General features: G+C 39.5%; 1 protein-coding gene across 2 annotated transcripts in view; it reads right to left on the minus strand.

The window, feature by feature from the left end:
• Positions 1–11,221: 11,221 nt before the first annotated feature.
• Positions 11,222–20,552, minus strand: part of LOC123598990 (fibroblast activation protein alpha) — a 73,903-nt gene continuing 64,572 nt past the window's right edge. For both annotated transcript variants that reach the window (XM_045480011.1, XM_045480012.1), the window contains 5 exons: positions 15,142–15,241; positions 13,990–14,054; positions 13,414–13,486; positions 13,078–13,151; positions 11,222–11,620 (listed from right to left, as the gene is read on the minus strand). In XM_045480011.1, coding sequence (XP_045335967.1) covers positions 11,519–11,620; positions 13,078–13,151; positions 13,414–13,486; positions 13,990–14,054; positions 15,142–15,241 — 414 coding nt within the window. In that variant the 3' untranslated portion in view covers positions 11,222–11,518. The remainder of the gene's footprint in view (positions 11,621–13,077; positions 13,152–13,413; positions 13,487–13,989; positions 14,055–15,141; positions 15,242–20,552) is intronic.

Below are 20,552 nucleotides of genomic sequence, written 5' to 3' on the forward strand. Positions count from 1 at the left end.
AGTGAGTTCACGCTGTTGTATAACTCTCATCACTGTCTACTTCCAGAACTTTTTCATCACCCCCAAAAGAAACCCTATGCCCATTAGCAGTTGCTCCCCAGTGCCCCTTTCCCAAACCTCGATGACCACTAATCTGCTTTCTATTTAGATATTTGCATTTTGTGAACATTTCATATGAATAGAATCACTCAGTATGTGGCCTTTTGCATCTGGCTTCCTTAGCATAATATTTTCACGGTTCATCAATGTTGTAGTATGTATCAATATTTCATTTCTTTTTTTTTCAATATTTTATTTCTTTATAGGACTGAGCGATATTCTATTATATGTATATACTACATTTTGTTTAACTATTTGTCAGTTGATGGCCATTTGAGTTGTTTCCACTTTTGGCTGTTATATATAATGCTGTTGTAAACATTCAATATGAGATTTTGTCTGGACTATTTTTTTTTTAAAGTGTATTTATTTTGAGAGAGAGAGAGAGCATGCAAGTGGTGGAGGGGCAGAGAGACAGGGTGAGAGAGAATCCCAAGCAGGCTACATACTGTCAGTGCAGAGACCTCCATGGGGCTCCCTCTCACCAATCACAGGATCCTGACCTGAGCCAAAATCAAGGGTTGGATGCTTAACTTACTGAGCCACCCAGGTGCCCCTGGACTATATTTTTAATTCTCTTAGGTGAAGTAGAATTCTAAAGAAGAATTCTAGAAATAAAATTTGAGTTATATGATAACTCTATGCTTAATATTTTGAGGGCCTTCCAAACTGCTTTCCAAAAAAACTGTGGAGATTTCATTTTTTAAGAATCAGATCCATAGTTTAGAATGTCACACAATAGGGTTTCACCCTTTTAAAGGGCTGCAGATTTCACTTTCTGATGAAAAATTTGGGGGTATTAAAAGAGCAAAGGATTTAGAGCAGAGCATAGATATGGGACAGGTCTTGGTAGGGAGAAGAGCCCATTCTTCCTGTTTTCTTGAAAACTGATGAGGAGGCAGGGAGAAGCCAAGAAGGTGGCAGCCTGAGGTTGGGTATTTGAAAATGTTGCTTTGGAAGAGCCATTGTGCCTAATGCAGTTGATCAAGAAGCTGGAAGAACGGAATTTAAAAGTCAGACAAGGGAATTGCTGATATTTGAGAGGTCTGAATGTTTTGATTGCTCATGAGGTGTAAGGTTTGGATCTGTAATGACTGAAGGGGATGAATCCTATGGGTTTCCTCTCTTTTGTACACAGATGTCTGGTACTATGAATGTCAATCGGTTAAAAGAGTTTAACAAATTTTAATTTTCTTTAATTGAGAATGAAAATATTCCTTTCATTAGCAATGAGGATGGATCAAAATAAATATTTATAAAACACCCAAAAGCCTAGTTTCCTGGAATATACTCTTCTATGAAATGCCTGAGTCTACTGAACCACCAGCAAAGTACAACCTTGCCAATACTTCTTTTCTTTCTTTTTTTTTAATAGCCATCTTTGTTGGTGTAAAATGATATTTCATTGTGGTTTTGATTTGCATTTCTCTAATGACTAGGGATATTGAGCATCTTTTCATGTGCTTGTTGGCTGCTTGTATATATTCTTTGGAGAAATGTCTATTCAAGTCCTTTGCCCATTTTTAAATCGTTACTGAACTTTAAGAGTTCTCAGGGCACCTGGAAGGCTCAGTCGGTGAAGCATCTGACTCTCGACTTCTGCTCTGCACTGTCAGTGTGGAGTCTGTTTGGGATTCTCTCTCTCTCCCTCTCTCTCTGCCCCTCCCCTGCTCACTCCAGCTCGCTCTCTCTCCCCTCTCAAAATAGATAACTAAACTTAAAAAAAAGAGTCCTTTATACACTGCAGATACTGTGCCCAACAAATAGTTATACATGTACACATTAGATATACATATGTAATATATACATATATATGTAAACATGTACAGTATACATATAAAACATATATATAGAAAATGTATAAAAAAGGCATAAAATTCTTTTTTAAAAATGAGTAAAATTTTGGGGCGCCTGGGTGGCGCAGTCGGTTAAGCGTCCGACTTCAGCCAGGTCACGATCTCGCGGTCCGTGAGTTCGAGCCCCGCGTCGGGCTCTGGGCTGATGGCTCAGAGCCTGGAGCCTGTTTCTGATTCTGTGTCTCCCTCTCTCTCTGCCCCTCCCCCATTCATGCTCTGTCTCTCTCTGTCCCAAAAATAAATAAACGTTGAAAAAAAAAATTAAAAAAAAATGAGTAAAATTTTAATGAAAAAATTAAACATTTAATAAATTACACATTTTAACAATTGCATCATGATTCCCATGACTTATTTTCTGGGAAATATGGCACATGGATGATGTGAATATTTTTCATAAGGTGTTCCACAATTTTTAAACACTTTGATAATGTTAAATTCCTAACATTTGTTAAGAGGAAATACCATGCAAAAGAGTCTACGTCAAAGAACTGATAGTAGAGTTTCACTGGGCATGGCTTTTTCACCAAAGATTATGTAAACAATATTTTATGGTTCCTGATACTGTATCTTGAAAAAGCAAATAATAAAAGTACTCCAGATATCCTGACAGTGTTTGGCAACCTGGAGGCACACATGACTTTTTGAAAGCATACACTGATAGCTACTAGCTAAAACCAGGGGAGAGACACAACATACTTATTTTACCTTGGCTCTTTTAAATTGTACTTTTTGATTTTCTAAAAACCTAATCTGGAGGAATAAAGCCTCAGGTTTACACTTTCATTGTTCTTTATTTCTGGAGCCTCTGCTTTGGCAGCCTCCTTACTGTTGGCAAGACACAACCGATGCCAACTTGGAGACCATTCTTGTGTGATATTTTAGAAGCTTCCCTACCATCCTGCCCCCTTCTGTAGCTCCATGGCCATGATGTAGGAGTTGGTAGGAGAACAGGTGTGGGAAGACACAGAGCAGGGGTAACATTAGAGAAAAGTCATCTAGAAGAAATACTGATGAGTGGAGACGAGGTGATGGGAAGATTGGAAAGCTAACATCATTCTGAGTCCAGACACGAATTACATTTACATATTGGATGGTTTGCCTGTACATACACAAAATTTCACTAGGGCCAGAAGCAAGATGCGAACCTTGTAGAAGTTACCAAGTTATAGAGTGAGACACAAAACTCCATTCTCAAAGCCACCCTGGAAATATTTATTTAAACAGTCACTTAATGGCTACTTCATTAACTGTACCTAAATTCTAATAATGACTGATAAGAGCCTACTTACTACTGGGGTTGTGTTTATTTATACTCTATATTGAGCATTTGATTAATGACAGTAATATAACAAAAGAAAAGGCATTCCACACACTCCTTCTGGAATGGCATTGCCTGTGTTACATGGAGGTATGGTAGTGGTAGGAAGACCATGGTTGAACCCATGGAACCTTAGGCAAGTTCCACAGTTTTACCTCGTTTTCCTAACCAGATAGAGTTTGGAGATTTAAATGGAATAATGTGTATGGAGTACTGGGTGTATAATTGAAATCCAAAAAAAAAAAAAGGCAATTAAATTATTACTTAAAATAGAAATTGATATCCATAGGCCAAACAGATAAGTTTTCTTTACTTAGAAATTAGTTGTCAAAGGTTCAAAATTGAGAGGGAGTTTCCATTTAAAAATCCGTTTTTCTACTTTCTTTCGATAAAAATCAAGCTAAGAAATAATACACCTGTATTTCCACATGGCAACAGCTTGTGCCAGTGGTTGTTATGCCTTCTAATATACTCACCAGCTCGCCAGAGTCCCACCCTTAGGTCACCGGAGACCTTGCTAACACCCTCCTTGGTTTGTTCCATTCATCTGATGACCTGGCTGGCCTCAAAAGTTGTTTGAGATGGGGAACTCTAATCCAAGCATCCCTTACATTTGTCTCATACAAGATTCTCAACTACCAATTTAATTCATATAACATCAGTCTCATCAAAAAAGATGATGGATAATGATGCCGATGACAATTCCCTTGAGAATGTTTTCATACCAGCATCAAGCAAGCTACCATGGTGGACCCCTGGCCTTGCTTTTACCTTCTAAGTCAGGGGGAATACTTCAGCCACTGTGTTTCTAGGGGGTCTAGGATTGTTGTTCCACCCCATCTCTATAAATAGTGCCTAAGAGACTCATGAGAGAGAGCTCTATATGAAGAGGAAAGAAATCTTCAGTGTATATAACCACTATAATCCCAGAAGATTATGAGATACAGAGGAGAGAAGAGTGAATCAAAACATGGGATTAGCTCCTATAATCTGACCTATAGGTCTCAGTTTTTGGAAGATGATTTAGGGCTTAGGAATTACCTTGCATTATCACCTACTGGGGCACAGAGGAATTCGTAGGGCTTGCAAAGCCATGAATCTAGTCCAGTAAGTGTGGCACATGGAGGGAGTAATGGAATCTGAGGAACATACAGAGCTTTACAAAATCGCAAGAATTAGAATTCAATTTTCTTGAATTCTGTTTGGCAATCTTGCAGATACAAAGGGCTACACTTGGGTGCATCAGTGAGACCCTAGAAATTTCAGTTCACCCATGTTGAGTTGTCAGCTAGATAAATATGATCTAAAATGTTCAACTTTTGGAAGATATATTTCATTGGCTTATATTTGATGACTGCAGGTTTGTATTCTGCATTTAAAAGAATCAACCTGTTGGAGGGGAGATGGGTGAGGGATGGGCTAAATAAATGGTGATGGGCATTGAGGAGGACACTTGTTGGGATGAGCACCGAGTGTTATGTGTAAGAGATGAATCACTGTGTTGTATTCCCGAAACCAATACTACACTGTATGTTAACTAACTTGAATTTAAATAAATAAATTAAAAAATAAAAGAATCAACCAACAAAGCTTCCAAGGTTTGAACTTAAGACCTATCTAACCAGGAGATGGAAACAGTATAAAGCACCGGGATACTTGTTTATCACATGAAAGAAATTATTAGTACTTGAAACATATTAGGTAAAAAATATTTTAAAAACTACTGTGTTTTTTTTTTAAATAAAAGCTCCTAGAGTAATAGATAACATTCCAGAGAATTATTTGACTTTTTCCAGTCTGAAAATTTTGTGTCAAATTTCCTTAGTCTGCAGTGTCTTGGTGATTGATCTAGAAGCAGTGATATCAGGGGTAGGGCAGTCAGTGGACTGTGCTTCCATTTCCTGACCCACATTATTTTTGTTTCATAGACCACCCTCTTTCAGAATCTCTGGGTCAGGTTCAGATTCTTCCTAATCTCATTCTTCTGGACCACTCGATGCTCAGGGATTTTACTTTCTCTTCACTTTGAGGGGGAAACAGCAAGTACCTATCACATGCTAAGTTCCTGAAAGGATGTGATCTGTTTCCACTGTGAGGTCACACAAAAGGATCCTAGTTTCACGGGCCCTCCCATCCACAGAATATGGGGATACATTCAGCAAATATTTACGAAGCTCCTCCTACCTTATTCTAGGGCTGTCTAGGCCCTGGATGCAGAGAGGTAAAAGGACAGAGTCACTGCTCAAAGGGAGCTTATATTCAAATGAGAGAAATACGTACCAGAGGAGAACTTACATAAATAAAATAATTTCTGATGCTAATAAGTGCTATCAAGAAAGCAAATTTAGATAATGTAGTTAGAAGTCTCTGGTTATGGGAGAAGCAACATTAAATCCAGTGATGAGAGAGATTCTCTCTAAGGTGACATCACCTGAGCTGAGACCTAGGTGACAAGGACATAGCCACGTGAAAATTTGAGAAAACCACATTCCAGTCCCTGAAACAGAAATGAGGTTGGATTAAAAAAAAAAAGAAAGAAAGAAAGAAAAGGAAAAGAAAAAGAAAAAGAAAAAAAAATAGAAAAGGAGACTCATGGGGCTGGAGTTTGGATGATGATGGGAGCATGGTAGAGATAGGGCCAGAGTGGAAGGTCTGTGTGGTGCTTTGGGGGCTGTGCCTGAAGCCTGGGTAAACAAACTGTTCATGTCTTTCAACTGCATTTTTCCCAGGCTGTAGGTCTTCTCCAACAGTGTTTCCATCACTGCTGGCAAATATTCAACCCCTCAGATAGGTATTGAGATAATGGGGTTGAATGACTCATTCAAGAGAAAGTGCCAAAGTTGATGAACTTCCTTGGACATTCATGATTTCTATATTAGTTATTCTTCAATGGGTCACATTGTTTCAGAAAATATAGAGATTCCTTTATAAGGAACTGATGATTCCCACACTTATAATAAATTCACTGATATGGAAAAGAAACTATTGGCTTCTTATTTAGACTATTAATTTAATTAGTTTCAGGTATACAATTGAGTGATTCAACAAATCCATACACTACTCCGTGTTCATCATGATAAATGTACTCTTAATCCCCTTCACCTATTTCCTCTGTACCCCTACCCACCTCCCCTCTGGTAACCATCAGTTTGTTCTCCATATTTAAGAGTCTGTTTTTTGGTTTGTCTCTTTTTCCTTTTTTCTTTTATTTGTTTCTTAAATTCCACATATGAGTGAAATCATACGATATTTGTCTTTTCCTGACTGACTTACTTCACTTAGGATTATAGCCTCTAGATCCATCCATGGTGTTGCAAATGGCAAGATTTCATCCATTTTTATGGTTGAGTAATATTCCATTACACACACCACATCTTTATCCATTTATCAGTCAGTGAACATTTGGTGTGCTTCCATAATTTGGCTATTACAAATAATGCTGCAATATAGATCAGACTATTCCTTTAAAATCAATTTATTGAAAATGTCAACTAAAAAGTGGTTTACCTTATGTATCTAGCAAACTCTTACAAAACGCTTATGTCAGACAAAAACTGTATGTCAGACACTGTTAGCTCTACGAATAACAACTAAGTTAAACCTCCAAACAACCCTATGGGGTAGGAACTATTATTACCCTGGAACTTCATATATAACGATACCAAAGCAGAAAGAACTCGTGAAAACTGAGCAATGTTACACAGCGAATATGTTACTGAGTTGGGATGCAAACCAGGTAATCTACTTTTATATCTGTGCACTTACCTATTAAAGCCCACTATCTCTAAAATAAGTTATAATGAACACATTATATTTCAAAGAACTGACATATGAGCTACCTTGTGTTTTGTTTGATAGGAGGGAATTTGTAACACTGCAAAGTATTACTTTTATCTTCAGACAGCGGCATTACTTCCTTTCACCATATGAAGTGCTTACGTATATTAAAGCATCATTGCTTTTTATCACCTCTCAAAACTGAAAATTTAGCTTAATGCTGATGTGATATAAGCAAATTCTATGACAGATCTAAAATTTCGATTGTGTTCATGAATATTGGAAAGGATGTTTCAATTAGCAAACTGAATATGTGTGAATCTATAGTAGATTTTAACATATGAATGATTTATATATCATCTTAAATGTTTCATTAAGACATTCATTTCAAAAATTCACCCTCTGTAGCAGTGAGAAAAATTCCTGCCCCTAATAATGGCTAGCAACGATGCTCCTGTCTTTGCTTGCCAATGGACATTACTTATGAAAGAAGGAGGATGAGTTGTCAAACCATGGTGGCATGCCCTTTGGTAGATTGCTGCTCTTTCTTATTCACAGGTTACAGATTCTGTAGAACCATAGAACAAGGTATGTAAGGCTGTACCAACAAATATTTGTTAAAACACATTCTGTCAAAGCAATTTTTTAAATGGGTAGAGTAAGTAATGGAGTATTAATTGGAGGCCAATAGGGTGAAATTATGCTGCTCTAGCTTGCCAAATATATTACCTGTGTGTCAAAAAGAAGAGTTTGTGACCAGCATGTTAGTATTGCATGCCAATAATCAGAGCAGGTGGCCATTAGAGACTTTTGCTAGGAGCCAGAACGTTTTCCCCATGAATAGCTTGGGAAGGTCCAATCACTTACTTCTCCCTGAATTACACATTCTACTTCAGATTGTCAAGGTGCCTGTCCATAATGCTAAGGGGGTGTTTTAGCAATTCTTTCACGGCTGAGAATGATTCACCATGATCAGAATTTTTTAATCTGTTTTATTGGATAAACTCAAAATCTCCGCTTTATTGGATAAATTTAAAATATCTGTTAGGTGTCTTCTTTCTTCTTTACAAACAGCATAATTGAAAGCATTGTTTTGGTAAAATCTTCCCAGAAGACCACATAATCACCATTTAAATTAGTCCTAATTCATTTTACATTTGCTTATTTTACTGTTAACTTTCCCAGAACTGTAATTTTTTTTTTTTTTTACAATTAGAACATCTGAATTTTAATTACATTACCATCAAGAAGCTCATTAAAGTCACTTAATTGGCAACATTTCCAAAAAAACCTTAGCTGGGTTTAATATATTTTAAAGAGTTACTGTCAAAGTATAATTTCACCATTACAAACAGCTTGGCAACAACATTTGCATAAAGATCTGTCAGTTTCTGAAAAATGCTCAAATGTTGGGAAAATCAGATTCGTTAAGTCGCCTTTACTGAAACAGTCTAGAAATGGAGAAATTGTACATACATTCCTCTTTGTAAGCCCTACAGTACCTAGAGTACTGCCATGCAAAGCATAAGTATTCAAAAAGTGTTTCTGGAAGGAAATAATTCATACATTTTATGCTTCTGGGTAGACTTAATATTTTTTTTTCTAAACCTCAATGCAAGTTCCCTCATTTATGTTAAATTTAACAAAATACCCATTTTCTTACTAGTTCTTTCTCATTCACGTCAGGATATATGAGATAGTCACCTAGAATTTTGAAATCTTTTAAAATAGCTCTAAGGCTAGCATTGGAGGGCTAACATTTGAGGTCATTTTGAGATGATGAAATTTTTTACGGTTTCCTTCTTACACATGTTAGAATCCCACCCCTATAGCACTGATATCATTTGAACTTGCATTGTAGTTACATTCATTTTTCACCTTTATAAGGCTTTAGGTTTTGCCCATAAGCCTGCATTTTGTTTAATATGCATGCATTTTGGGGAGGTGGAGGGTCAACTTTAGTACCTAAAACAGTGGCTTGCAATTATATCTGTCGAATGGATGAATGAAAATCTCAAGTTTGTGATCTATGAAGCATGGTGATAGTTTGCAGCATTAGTTAGGGTGTTGGGACACCCTCCTCCCCAAATCTCATATATAGGAATAAAATGTGGTCAAAGGATAATTATTACTACAATTCGCTTCCTACAAATAGAAAAGGAAAGATGTTTTTAATTTTCCCTTTTGGTTTGGTATTTCCTATTAAATCTTTCCCTTTGGTAATTTAGGTATCTTTTATCTTCTACCCCAAAAGAAGAATCTAGTAAAGCTGTATAAAATGTGAACATTAAAAACAAAACAAAAACAAAACACCTGCCTCACAAATTAATGCCTTGCTCTTCACTGTATCCTTAAAGTCTTGCCCAGTGACTGGTATACAGATAGACTCAACAAATACTTGTTGAATGAATGAATGAATACATAAACATATGCTGAATGTCCTGAGGAGCGCCTGGATGACCCTACCTGAGGAGGTCAGGGAAGGCTTTAGCAACAGTGATGGAGAAAAATGAATCTTCCGTGAACACAGAGGCATTCGCTCATTTATCAATCAGTGAGCTTCCACCATATGCTATGTTCCCAGATATGGTCTGTGAAGATTCCGAGGATAGCATCATCCAATAGCACTTTCTGTGATGAGGGAAATATTCTACATTTAATATCTACAATATTATTTTGTAGACCGTGGAGAATACTGGAGGCTTCCACCTGGAATGATGACACAGTTCGGTTTTTCTTTTAGAAGTGGCCTCTGTGGCAGTGGGGACAAAGGCGTGAGGTGGGAGACCACTTACTGCATGATGATATTAAATTACAGCTTTGCAAACTCCACAAAGGCAGAAAAGACATTGAAGGAACGATTTTCTTATTCTTTGCTCTTGCTCTGTTGTCTCCCTTGATAGGGTATCAGGAAAGAACCGTTGCTTATTCTTTTCCCCCAGTTGGGGAGAATGGATGATGAGAATATTACGAGGAAATCTTGGCTTGCTTCGGAGGCTGTTCCACGCAGAACAAAACGGGGAGGTAATGGTTTCTCTCTGCCCCGCAGGGCATCAGCAGTTGCACAGATGTGGGGAGGAGGGGTGATGGCCCATTCTGAATCTGTGTGGGTGTTACCCAAGCCCCGTGACAAAGCACCCCTTCCTGAAAGGTGAGGTGGCACTATGTGGCCTGCGTGGGAGACATGATTTCAGAAAGCAGTAGTGGAGAGAGAGCTGGACAAAGAAATATGTGACAATTCTAGAAGAGTCTGTGGTCTATGGTCTGAGGCCCCTTCCTGCTGTAATGCTCCATGCCTGGATTGGTTCTTCTGGTTATAGAACATGAGAGAAGGGGCAACGGTCTTCTGCCTGCAATGAGGAAGAATCAAGCTAGAGGTGGGGAGAAATCATCTAGAGCAATCTAGTGCCAGGGAACACATCAATGAAAAGTCCCCTAGGGAGTGGCTTCATGGCCACTTCCAACATTCATTTAAGAAATATCTTCAGTGACCTGGATCTTTTTAACTCTGTGGCAACCACAGTGATGGAAGCCTCCCACAAGTTTCTAATTGATGGTGACTGTTACTGGTGGAGTATCACCTTCGCGATTGCAAGCATTATGGCTTTTTTTTTCTTTATTCAAAATGAGCTCAATAACGTAGAATTCAAACCCCAGAAAAATCTCATCGATACAACACTTTTCCTTTCTGGCTGTCAATCTCCATTTTATTTAATTTTTTTGCTGTTTTAGTTTTGTGTGGCTCAGTAATCTGCAGGCAGTTAGCATCACTAATTCTTAAAAGAGATACAAAATAGAAATGTTTCCAAATTTGAAGCATTTATTAAAAGGAGCTTGAATTTAAAATTCAGACTTTATCCTTGTCAAATGCTTTTGGCCACATTGAAGAAATTTGGGAGAAATGTAAGAAACATTTCTTGGAGGGAGAGCATAGAGTGTAAACATCAGGATGACTCTGCAGAATGCATCTCAAACTTGATTTCTGAACAATGCTTTTGCATACCCTGAGCTACTCATTCCAGCATCTGGAATTCTAATTACAAAAATCCCAAACTCTTGGGTTCTTCTCCTCCATAACCACCTAATATTATTCATGTGCTTGCTTAGTGTAAGCATTTTTTTTTCCTGTAATAAAACCGGAGTCTGAAATTAATTCACACAGACAAAATAATAGCACTTTAACTTCTGACTTTATTATTTTCCGCAAATAAACAGGTGATGAAACATTGTCTGTGTCCAAAGCAAAAGGCATGGTTGCCTTTCCTCTTCTTTCACAGAGTGCCAGAAAATGTAAACAATCTTTAGGAGGTTGAACTTCTGAGTTTTAATTTTCTGCCAGCCTTTAGAACATCATTCATTTGTTTGTTTGTACCAGGATTTAACAGCAGAAAGAGTAAAACAAGCAAATGGTCGGAGGCATTTATATGAAGTGTTCAGACTGCGATACAGGCTTGCGTCTGCATCATTTTTAGTCGGACAAAGAAAAACACTGCTTTAGGAAGTGGGTCATGTGGGTGTATAAGTGCTTCGTGGACAGGCCGGAAATGCCATGGTTCTGGTCAGAGTACCACTGAAACACAAAGGACAGAAGCCTCTGTTACAACCACAGGCACATGATGCATCTAGCTTTGACTTACTCATGCTCTCAGGTCCTGGTAATTTTTCTAATATTGTGGTTGAAATTCTACGTAAGCACGCTTAAATAACTAAACTAGCTTACACGTAAGCATTTAGAACAGGAAGGTATGAAAGCCTTCTATTAACCCTCACTATTCTCTCACATTCTTTAAGCTGAGATTTTAGATCTTGGTGGCTGAGCTTTAACAGTGGCCAGCATCCCGGGGCGGGGGGGGGGGGGGGGATCCGGAGGCAGGCATGGGTTCCAGAGCTGGTATGTTGGGTCTATTACTTTGCTTCTCTGGAGCTTGGTTTCTTCATTTGAAAAATGAGGAGGTTGGATTTGATTTCCTCTGAGGCTCCTTCTAGCTCAAAAATTCCACGAGGCTTTTAGCCTCTGAATCCAATTCCTGTCTGCTGCAGGAAATCCACAACACATATAACTGTAAACACCTTTTATAGGAGTTAAACATAGTATCATTAAAAACACCCAGGGAGACGGCATTATAAATTTAAACTTCATTGTTGGGGAGATGCTGGTAAGATGACTGTTTTCACTGAATAAAGGTAGATCGTGGTCGTGATGGAATGCTCCATATACTCATCAGGTGAATTTATGTTGGTGGGGGGGAGGGTCACAATAAAAAAGACCAGAAAAACCTCACGTCCGCTTTTGTAAATTATTTTTAAAAACCAAATTTCCAAAAATGAGGGTTTCCTTTTCTAGGTTCTTATTCAGGAAAAGCAAGTGAGGGGGAACTTATGCTCACCGAAGGGGGGGAAACAGCTGTCAGGGGTTGTCTCCCTTGCCGTGGTTTTCACCTTACTTTTCTCTCTGCTGTCATTTCCTATTCCTCATGCAACCTTGATTTTACAGCTAGCTCATTCATTCCTTCGCTCGGTGAAAACACCAGCTCGTGTGTTGGGCCAGGCATGTGTCAGGTGCTGAGAACACACAGACGAAAGGGCTCTCTGAGCGGAGCCGCCTGACTTCCGGGAGCCTCGGAGGCCTCTGGTTAACATTCCATGATTGCTTCTTACTGGGTAAACAGAGACTTTTAGCTGCTTTGGGTCTCCCGGCCTTTGTGGGGACTCTAAGTATGTAGCTACACTTATGTAAGCAGGATCGCAGAACTATTGGATTTCGAGCTAGAAAATCAGCTCGTCTCACGGATGCCTTTATTTCATATATGACTCAACTAGGATCCCCGGAGGTGACATGGCTTGCTTAGTGTCCTTCAGGGAGTTCATGAAAGATCTGAGACCCATCTGCTAATGTTCTGCCCACTCTACCCTACAGCCAGTTTGCCAGGTTTCATTAAAAAGTAATAATTATAATAAAAAAATAAGATTCTTCCTTTTAGCTTACGGGTCTAAGGCCGTGAACATGAGTAAAACGAAATTATGTACCATTGCCTGGAAATCCACTTGTGCATTAACCAGAGCTTTAGCAATCTGTGCTGAGTTTTGAAAGTGCACATTATCTGCAACAAAGAGAGAGAGTTAAAGTGCTGCTAAATACCAGAAAGCACAGAGTGACAATGTACCGCCTGGAAATGAACACCGACAATTATCTAGTCATGCAGTTGACATTGTCAGCAGTGAGTAATCACACTCATTTATGGAAATGTCCCTGACTCTTAGGTACTGACCCTGAGCATAGGCATAGGAGGATGCTTAATGTTTCTTAAACAAAGTGATGTTGGCTCAGTATTTTTATGTGTAAGAGTCTTGCTTAAACCTCACCATCTGCTGTTCCGTGGATGAGAAGATAGTCTACATTTCTGAAATATTCTGCTCTTGCCATCACAGTTGAATTCTGGAAAAGAGGAAAAATTAACATTTTAGTTGCTGCAAGTTCTAATAGAAAACTAGCTAAATCATTGTGCGATGGACTTAGCACCAATACTGAAATTATGTATTGCTTTGGTTGATAAATATTTAAGAGTCAGAGCAACACATTTTCATCATCATTTGCATTACTTCCATCTGATTCCTAGTTTGAAAAACGGAAAGTTTATGTGTCATATGTTACATATGAGTGAGACCTTAGGCATAGATGATGCCCGCTCAAGCTGTGTGGGGGCTGGGGGTGGGCAGCACGATGGGGAAAAGGGAGGTGAGGGAAGGGAGGATGGGAAAAGAAAGAAGAGAATCCAAAGAGAGTAAATTTCTCTCTAGGGAGGTGTTTTGCAGCTAACAAAAGATCATCGCATTTGCCTGGGGCCCCAGCAAAAGTGTAAACTCTGAATGACTGCTTCAAAAGTATGTGGCACATACTGGAACTCAGTTAATGACCTAAATTAAACAGAACATGCTTACTTTATAGTGCTCGAGATTATCGTCCTTTGTTGGGAGGCCCATGAATCGCTCCGTGTAGATAGATGCTGTAAAACATATAAGAACATGTTGTTTACATGTGAAATGGTTCATTTCACTAACCAGCAAGACCCCTCAGTTTGAGAACTGCTCACCACTTTCCCCTGTGGAGCTGCTGAGGAAGGTTCTTGCTTTCCTTTACTGTAATGCTCCACCCAAGTCATTTGCTCTGCAATTTGCCTCAGTAGGGCTGGCGAAGCAAAGGAGGAAACAGGAACAGCTAACACGAGAAAGGATGCTCTTAAGTTTTTTCTCTTCTACCCAAAGCCCTTCAGTGGGGGCAGGGTGGGGGGGGTGTGTGGAAATGTTGAGCTAGGGAGGACCTTATGGGATGACCTCATTATATTTTAAAAGAAATCACAAATGCAGCTGCCTCTAGTACTTTTATTGGTGTCTTAATGTGGGGTGGAACTGTGTCCCCCAAATCCTCCTCTCCCAACACACACGCACACACACACACACACACACACACACACTTTTTTTTTTTTCTGAATAAATATTCCCTCCAAGTTATAGTGGCTTCATTTCTATCCCAGCACAGGGACGAGGATCTGATGAAAGCTAATTTTTGTTCAATTATTAGAGTTAATTCCGACTGATCATCCTGCGTTAATGTTAATCATAAAAATAGGCACACACAGGAGGTGTACTTCTCAACAAATTTTGGTTTGTTTTGTTTTGATTTCTGGAGCAAAGGAACTGGCAGCTGCAAACTGTGGTGTGGAGGTGAATAGCGGTGGCTCTGCCTAACTTTGCATACAATGTGCTTAAAAGCCAGACCTGCTGCACCTGTGTGCCTGCGAAAACAAAGAGCTGGCTCTGGTTCTAGAGGTTTGGTTTAGCAGGAGGCACAAAGTGTTGGGGGAGAGACTAACATACTGGGTTTTAGAAGAGTCCTTCCTCATTCTTAAGATTTCTTTGATTGCTGCAACATGATTATAATGAATCATATAAACAACCTCGTTTATAGATTATATTTTCCCCAGTGAAGCTGGGGTGAATTTTACTGCATAATTTGTTTTCCTAGCAACCTCAAATATAGAGTAATTATGTGTTAAATGTTTTCGCAGCAACATTTATGAAATGTTTCCATACCGTAATATTCCCAGCTGGAGACAGGAGCCACTGCTATCCCACATTTGAAAAGACCGGTTCCTGAAGCAAGGGCCAGTGATGAAACATAGCCTCCGTAGGACTGTGGAGACATCATTGCAAGTCAGTCCCAGATTTGCTTTCAGAAACTCTCCAAGATAGTTTTATAGCAACTCCTCTCACAATAAGTACTCATGGGCGCCGGGGATGTGCATGGGGTAGATTAAATGTCTATCTTGCACTCTTGGCAGTGACTTCCACCTGACACAGCATAATTTCACCCCTAGTAAACTAAAAATACTTGGTGTGCTAATCAGAGCATGGCAGGGGCAGTTTAAGAGATATTTATAATTGTAATTTTTCTGCCAAAATTCTTTCCTCCATATTTTTCCAATGAAGACCTTGCCAGAGCAAAACCAGGATTTTACTTGAAAGAAATGCACAAAGAAAGCAGATTATTGCCCAAATGGAAAAGCGAGATACTTCTCACAGCTTGCAAAAGTCCCAGGAGGCAGAACTCACATCTGTGTATTAACTTATTTGTTTTCATAATAGAACAATAAGGGAAGGACATATGAATCTTCCGGATAGTGAAGAAATGGCCAGAATTTGGGTATAATGTAGTGTTATATATTCTGCTCTGAAGATTTCTGGTAAAGCAGCTCAAAGGAGGAAAAGCCATTGTAAAGTCTTACATAGCCCCCCACAAATTTAATGGAAGAACAAAGACATGCAAAAGGGGATACAAATGGCACAGTCAGGAGTAGGGTTAACTCTCATCAAGTTTCTTCCCCAAGGAATCAAATAGATGGTTCACAAATGTGACCCTGACAACAGGAGATGTCTGCCTGTGTCACCTGGATATTTGAACCTTTCCTAAAACTGAAGAAAATAACACAATAAGGTGGCATCTCTCCCTGGAAGTCAAAGGTAGAAACATGCCTGAGAGAGATGCTTCTCCTGGGAATGTGGACTAAACAGTGCCCTGGGTCCTGAGCCCTCCAAAATGTGTGTGCTAGATTAAGAAGTGATTCTCAGCGCATATTCTTGCCCCAACACAGGAAGGTTCCCACAAGTCACAAGAGAACAGTGGGACTTTCCAACTAGAAATGTAATGTGTCTTGTACTTAGGACCTTATAACCACAAGCCTCTGGGAGCTATTCCCTTAGATCAGCAGATCTTATCACCCTTTGCCACAGAAAAGTCAGTCTTTAGAAAGAGGGTGAGTGAGTGGGAGAGCTTTATAGAGTGAGAGACAACAGGCAGACAGACAGACCGACATGGTAGTGAGGGCAGGTCAGTAGCAAGGGTCTATTCTCTTTTTTTTTTTAAAGCTTAGTTATTTATTTTGAGAGGGGGGATGGTAGAGAGAGAAGGAGAGAGAGAATCCCAAGCAGGATCCAGACTCTCAGCCTGGAGCCCGACGTGGGGCTCAAACTCACAAACTGTGAGATTGTGACCTGAGTTGAAATCAATATTCAGCCGCTTAACTTGACTGAGCTACCCAGGCGCCCCAGCAAGGGTCTATTCTTAACCTGTGAAATACATGGTATGGGGCGGGGGGGGGGGGCGGTAAGCTAAACAATCTTGCTGAATTGATGAGTTCAAGGAAGAATTCTTTGACTAGTTTACAGTTGTAGGTTTCCAGTTCTGAAGAATTGTAGACCCTTGGCTACAAAACACAGAATAGAAGAAGCATCTTCAATTATATCATGGCCTCTTTAGAGAAGACTAAAACATGTTTTAATAGGGGAAATATATTTTAAAAATGGAAGGAACATTGGGTTTAAAAATCTTTTGGGTAAGTGAAAATTTTCACTTATAAAAATGATTTGTTTTAATTAGTAGGTTAGCAATGACTATTACTGAAACGGGAGTTCTTTCCTTCTTTCTTCCAGTTTTAGGTTCAAAGACAGTAAAGTAAGCCTGAGTTAGAAATATTATCATTTGTGGTTTTATTGGAAAACTGTGTTCACTACAAGTAACAACAGTGGGTCCCGCTGAAATAGCATGAAACAAGATTTGAAATCAAAGGCGCTTCTATGTAGTGAAAAGGGTTTTGAACATTTCTGTTTGAAAGCTTACAAGTTATGAATCTGTATCTACCCAGTGATTAGATAATAATGCTGTATCTAAATAAAATTTCCGTGTTTGCAGGATGAATACAAATTGTCTCTAGGAATTTGTAAGAGCAAAACTGGTGTAGCAGCAGCACAACAAAAGTAGGTGTTCTTTAAATTCTCAGGCAGCTTAGAAAAGCTATTCCTATTGTAGAAATGAAGAGGAAATAAAATAAACCCGAGTTGACTTTTTTCTGCTCTCCCATGGGTGGGGCTCCAAGGCAGAGTGGGTGGCTGTCGCAAGAAAGGAACCCACGGAGCAGATTGGCCATGAGAATTCTAGAATTTTGTCCTTTGCACTTAGATGCCTTGCCATTTTGTTTAAATGAAGGATATCTTTAAAAACATTCTTAGAAGGGCACAGAATTTTGAAGGGTTTATAGAACGCTCTTATGTGAGCCATAATGTACATTGGAACATTTTACCTACAGGCGATAATAATAGATAGTTAATGTTTGTATGGCCAAGGCTGTTGTGACCTTCTTTGAGGACCCACAACTTTGCTTCCCTTCTCCCACTTCAGATGTCTCTCTGCTTGTTGGCTCTCCTAATGTTTTCTGGAGCCTCCAAGCATGATCTAGTCCCATGACCTTCACAAATGCTGCTGCCCTCTGCCTAGAACACTCTAGAACTCTGCCTAGAACACTGTCTAGAACATATCTCCGGATATGGGCAGGGCTCACTTCCTCCCCACTTCAAGTCTTAACTCAAAGAGTCTCACCCATCCTTCTTATCTATAATTGCACCAACCCTGCTTCATGCTCCTTTCTTGTTTTGGCTTGGTTTTCACCAGGGCATTTTATCATTTAACATCTTATTCATTTTATTTATTTATCTTGCTTGCTGTCTTTCTTCCCAACCATTCCTAACTCCACAAAGGTCGACATTTTCATCTGTCTTGTGACCAAAGGTATCTCCAGCCCTGAGAATAGGGCCTGGAACACAGAAGGGAATAGACTAAATATTTGACGAATATATGACTTTCCTATTAACTCAGCTAATCTTCGCAGTGACTTGGTGAGGAAATCAGGGCTGCATTTCATGATGAGGAAACTGAGGTTCAGAGTGAACATAGAGGACTCTTGGAGTCATGAAACAGCAGAGCCGGGACTCAAAGTGAGGACACCTTCCTCTACAACCCATGAATTTCCGCTCCGTCCTTGCACTAGGGCAAACCTCTTTGGGGAACTTTAAGTTTGGAGTCTAATGTAGTCTCATTAGAGGTGCATTTGTCCTACTTTTACATCGCTGATCGCACATAGCAATTCAAATTGCTTATAATTAGTCACTGGAAGAGAAAGGAACTAAGATTAAATCATGAACTAATGCTTATTCAACACCACCTGGCTAGGCCTATATTAACAAAGCAAGGCCCATAAATGAGGTTGTTATTCTAATAATTTAGGCAAAACCCCTGCTGCTCCTCAATTGTCAGAATAATTACTTCAATTTTTCTTCAAATAAACCAGTGTTTTGCAACCTCAGCACTGCTGACATTTTAGGCTGGGTAATTCTCTTTTGTGGGGAGCTGTCCTGTGCATTGTGAGATATTTAACAGCATCTCTGGCCCCTACTCACTAGATGCCAGTAGCACTCTCCCAGTTGTGACAACCAAAAATGACTCCAGACATTGCCAAATGTCCCTGAGGGACAAAATTGCCTAGTTAAGAACCAGTTATAACAGACACTCCCTAGGCATAGTGTTGGGTGCACAGTGGATATCTAATAAAACTAAAAACAGGGCTCCTGGACTTTGACTTGTGTGAGCCAGAAAAATAAAAGGGTAAGATAAAAATGCCTCTTCTCCCCTTCTTAATCAGGATAATGGAGGGAAATGCAGGATTTTCCTCTTATTCACCCACTGACTACCAAAAATTTACGTGGTTAGCTGCAGTATGTTTCTCAGACCACTCTGGCGCCTAACACTTCATGCAAACATATTTCCTTCCTTGATATGAAACACAATAATAGCTAAGCAATGCTCATGGTCGTTCTCAATATCTTCCTCTTTCCAGTCTTCAGTGTCTTGCAGGCTCCTGCTTATTATACTAGAAAAGAGCACTTGAACCTCTTCCCACCTCATACCTCGCTGCCTAAATTCAGGCCGTGGGCATTGGTTGCCCATATTACTGCTTAACCAGCTCCTTGGCTCACTCCCTCTCCTACCTCATATCTTCCTTCACTCTGCAGCCAACAGGATCTTCCTAAGACACCAATTCTATTCCCTACTGACTTCAAGAGCGCATCTCAAAAAAGTATCCGTGGAATCAAATACTTTTTGGTAATACTGTTAATCGAAATCTCTCCTTCACAAAGCCAGCACACACTATTATGTAGACTTTATAATTTAACAAATTATTAGACCAGATAAACTTTTCCTGAAAAATCCCCTGGTACTAATAAGATACATGTGGGGGGACACTGACTTCTAGGATTAAATTTAGTTTAAACAACATCACCGATATATGAGATAGCCAAGTATTATGCCAAACGTTTGAGAAACAAATCTAGAAACAGATGAAGTCCATTCCCTCGATGAGCTTACATTTTCATGGGAGAAACCAATAGACAGACAAGATAAACCATGGTAATTCCCAGAAGAGCAGTAAAAAGAACTATTGGAGGACAAAGAAAGTCATGTCTGAGTTGGGTTTTAAAGAATAAGTGAGTTTTCCATTTCAGAGGAAGAGGAGGGGGATGGAAGAAGATGGACACATTGCAGGTACAAGGAGCAGGATTCACAAAAACATGGAAGCGAGGAAGCACAGACATAAGTCAAATTATTCATAAGGCATGGGGAAAAGTGGAAAGAGATGAGGCTGGAAAAGCAGGTTTCAGCCAGCTTGTCATGGGCTTTGCATGCTAGGAAATATATTTGGGCACCAGGTCAAGGTTGATGTGTACATTAGAAAATGTACAAGCACATAAGCAGAAAAGCAACATGGTAAATTCCTGTTTTGGAACAATAACTTCATTAGCAACATTGCAGCTTGTGAAATCAAAGCAGGAAGGCTAGTTCAGAGGCAACTGAACTACCCAACCCATGGTCCTTGGACCAAAGGAATCAGCATCACTTGTGATCTTGTGGGAAATGCAAATCCTCGGGCCTCCCCAGGGAGTACTGAATCAGAATCTCTGTGGTAGGGCCCTAGAACGTATTTCAATAAGTTCTTCAGGTGATGCTTATGTAAGCTAAAGTTTGAGAAGGTCTGATCTAAATTACATATGAAGAAACTTGGACTAAAGCACTGGCTGTGGGGATGACGAGAACAGATTTAAATGTTTGAAGGTAG

The sequence above is a fragment of the Leopardus geoffroyi genome, chromosome C1 (assembly GCF_018350155.1).
Source record: "Leopardus geoffroyi isolate Oge1 chromosome C1, O.geoffroyi_Oge1_pat1.0, whole genome shotgun sequence".
Lineage (NCBI taxonomy): Eukaryota > Metazoa > Chordata > Mammalia > Carnivora > Felidae > Leopardus > Leopardus geoffroyi.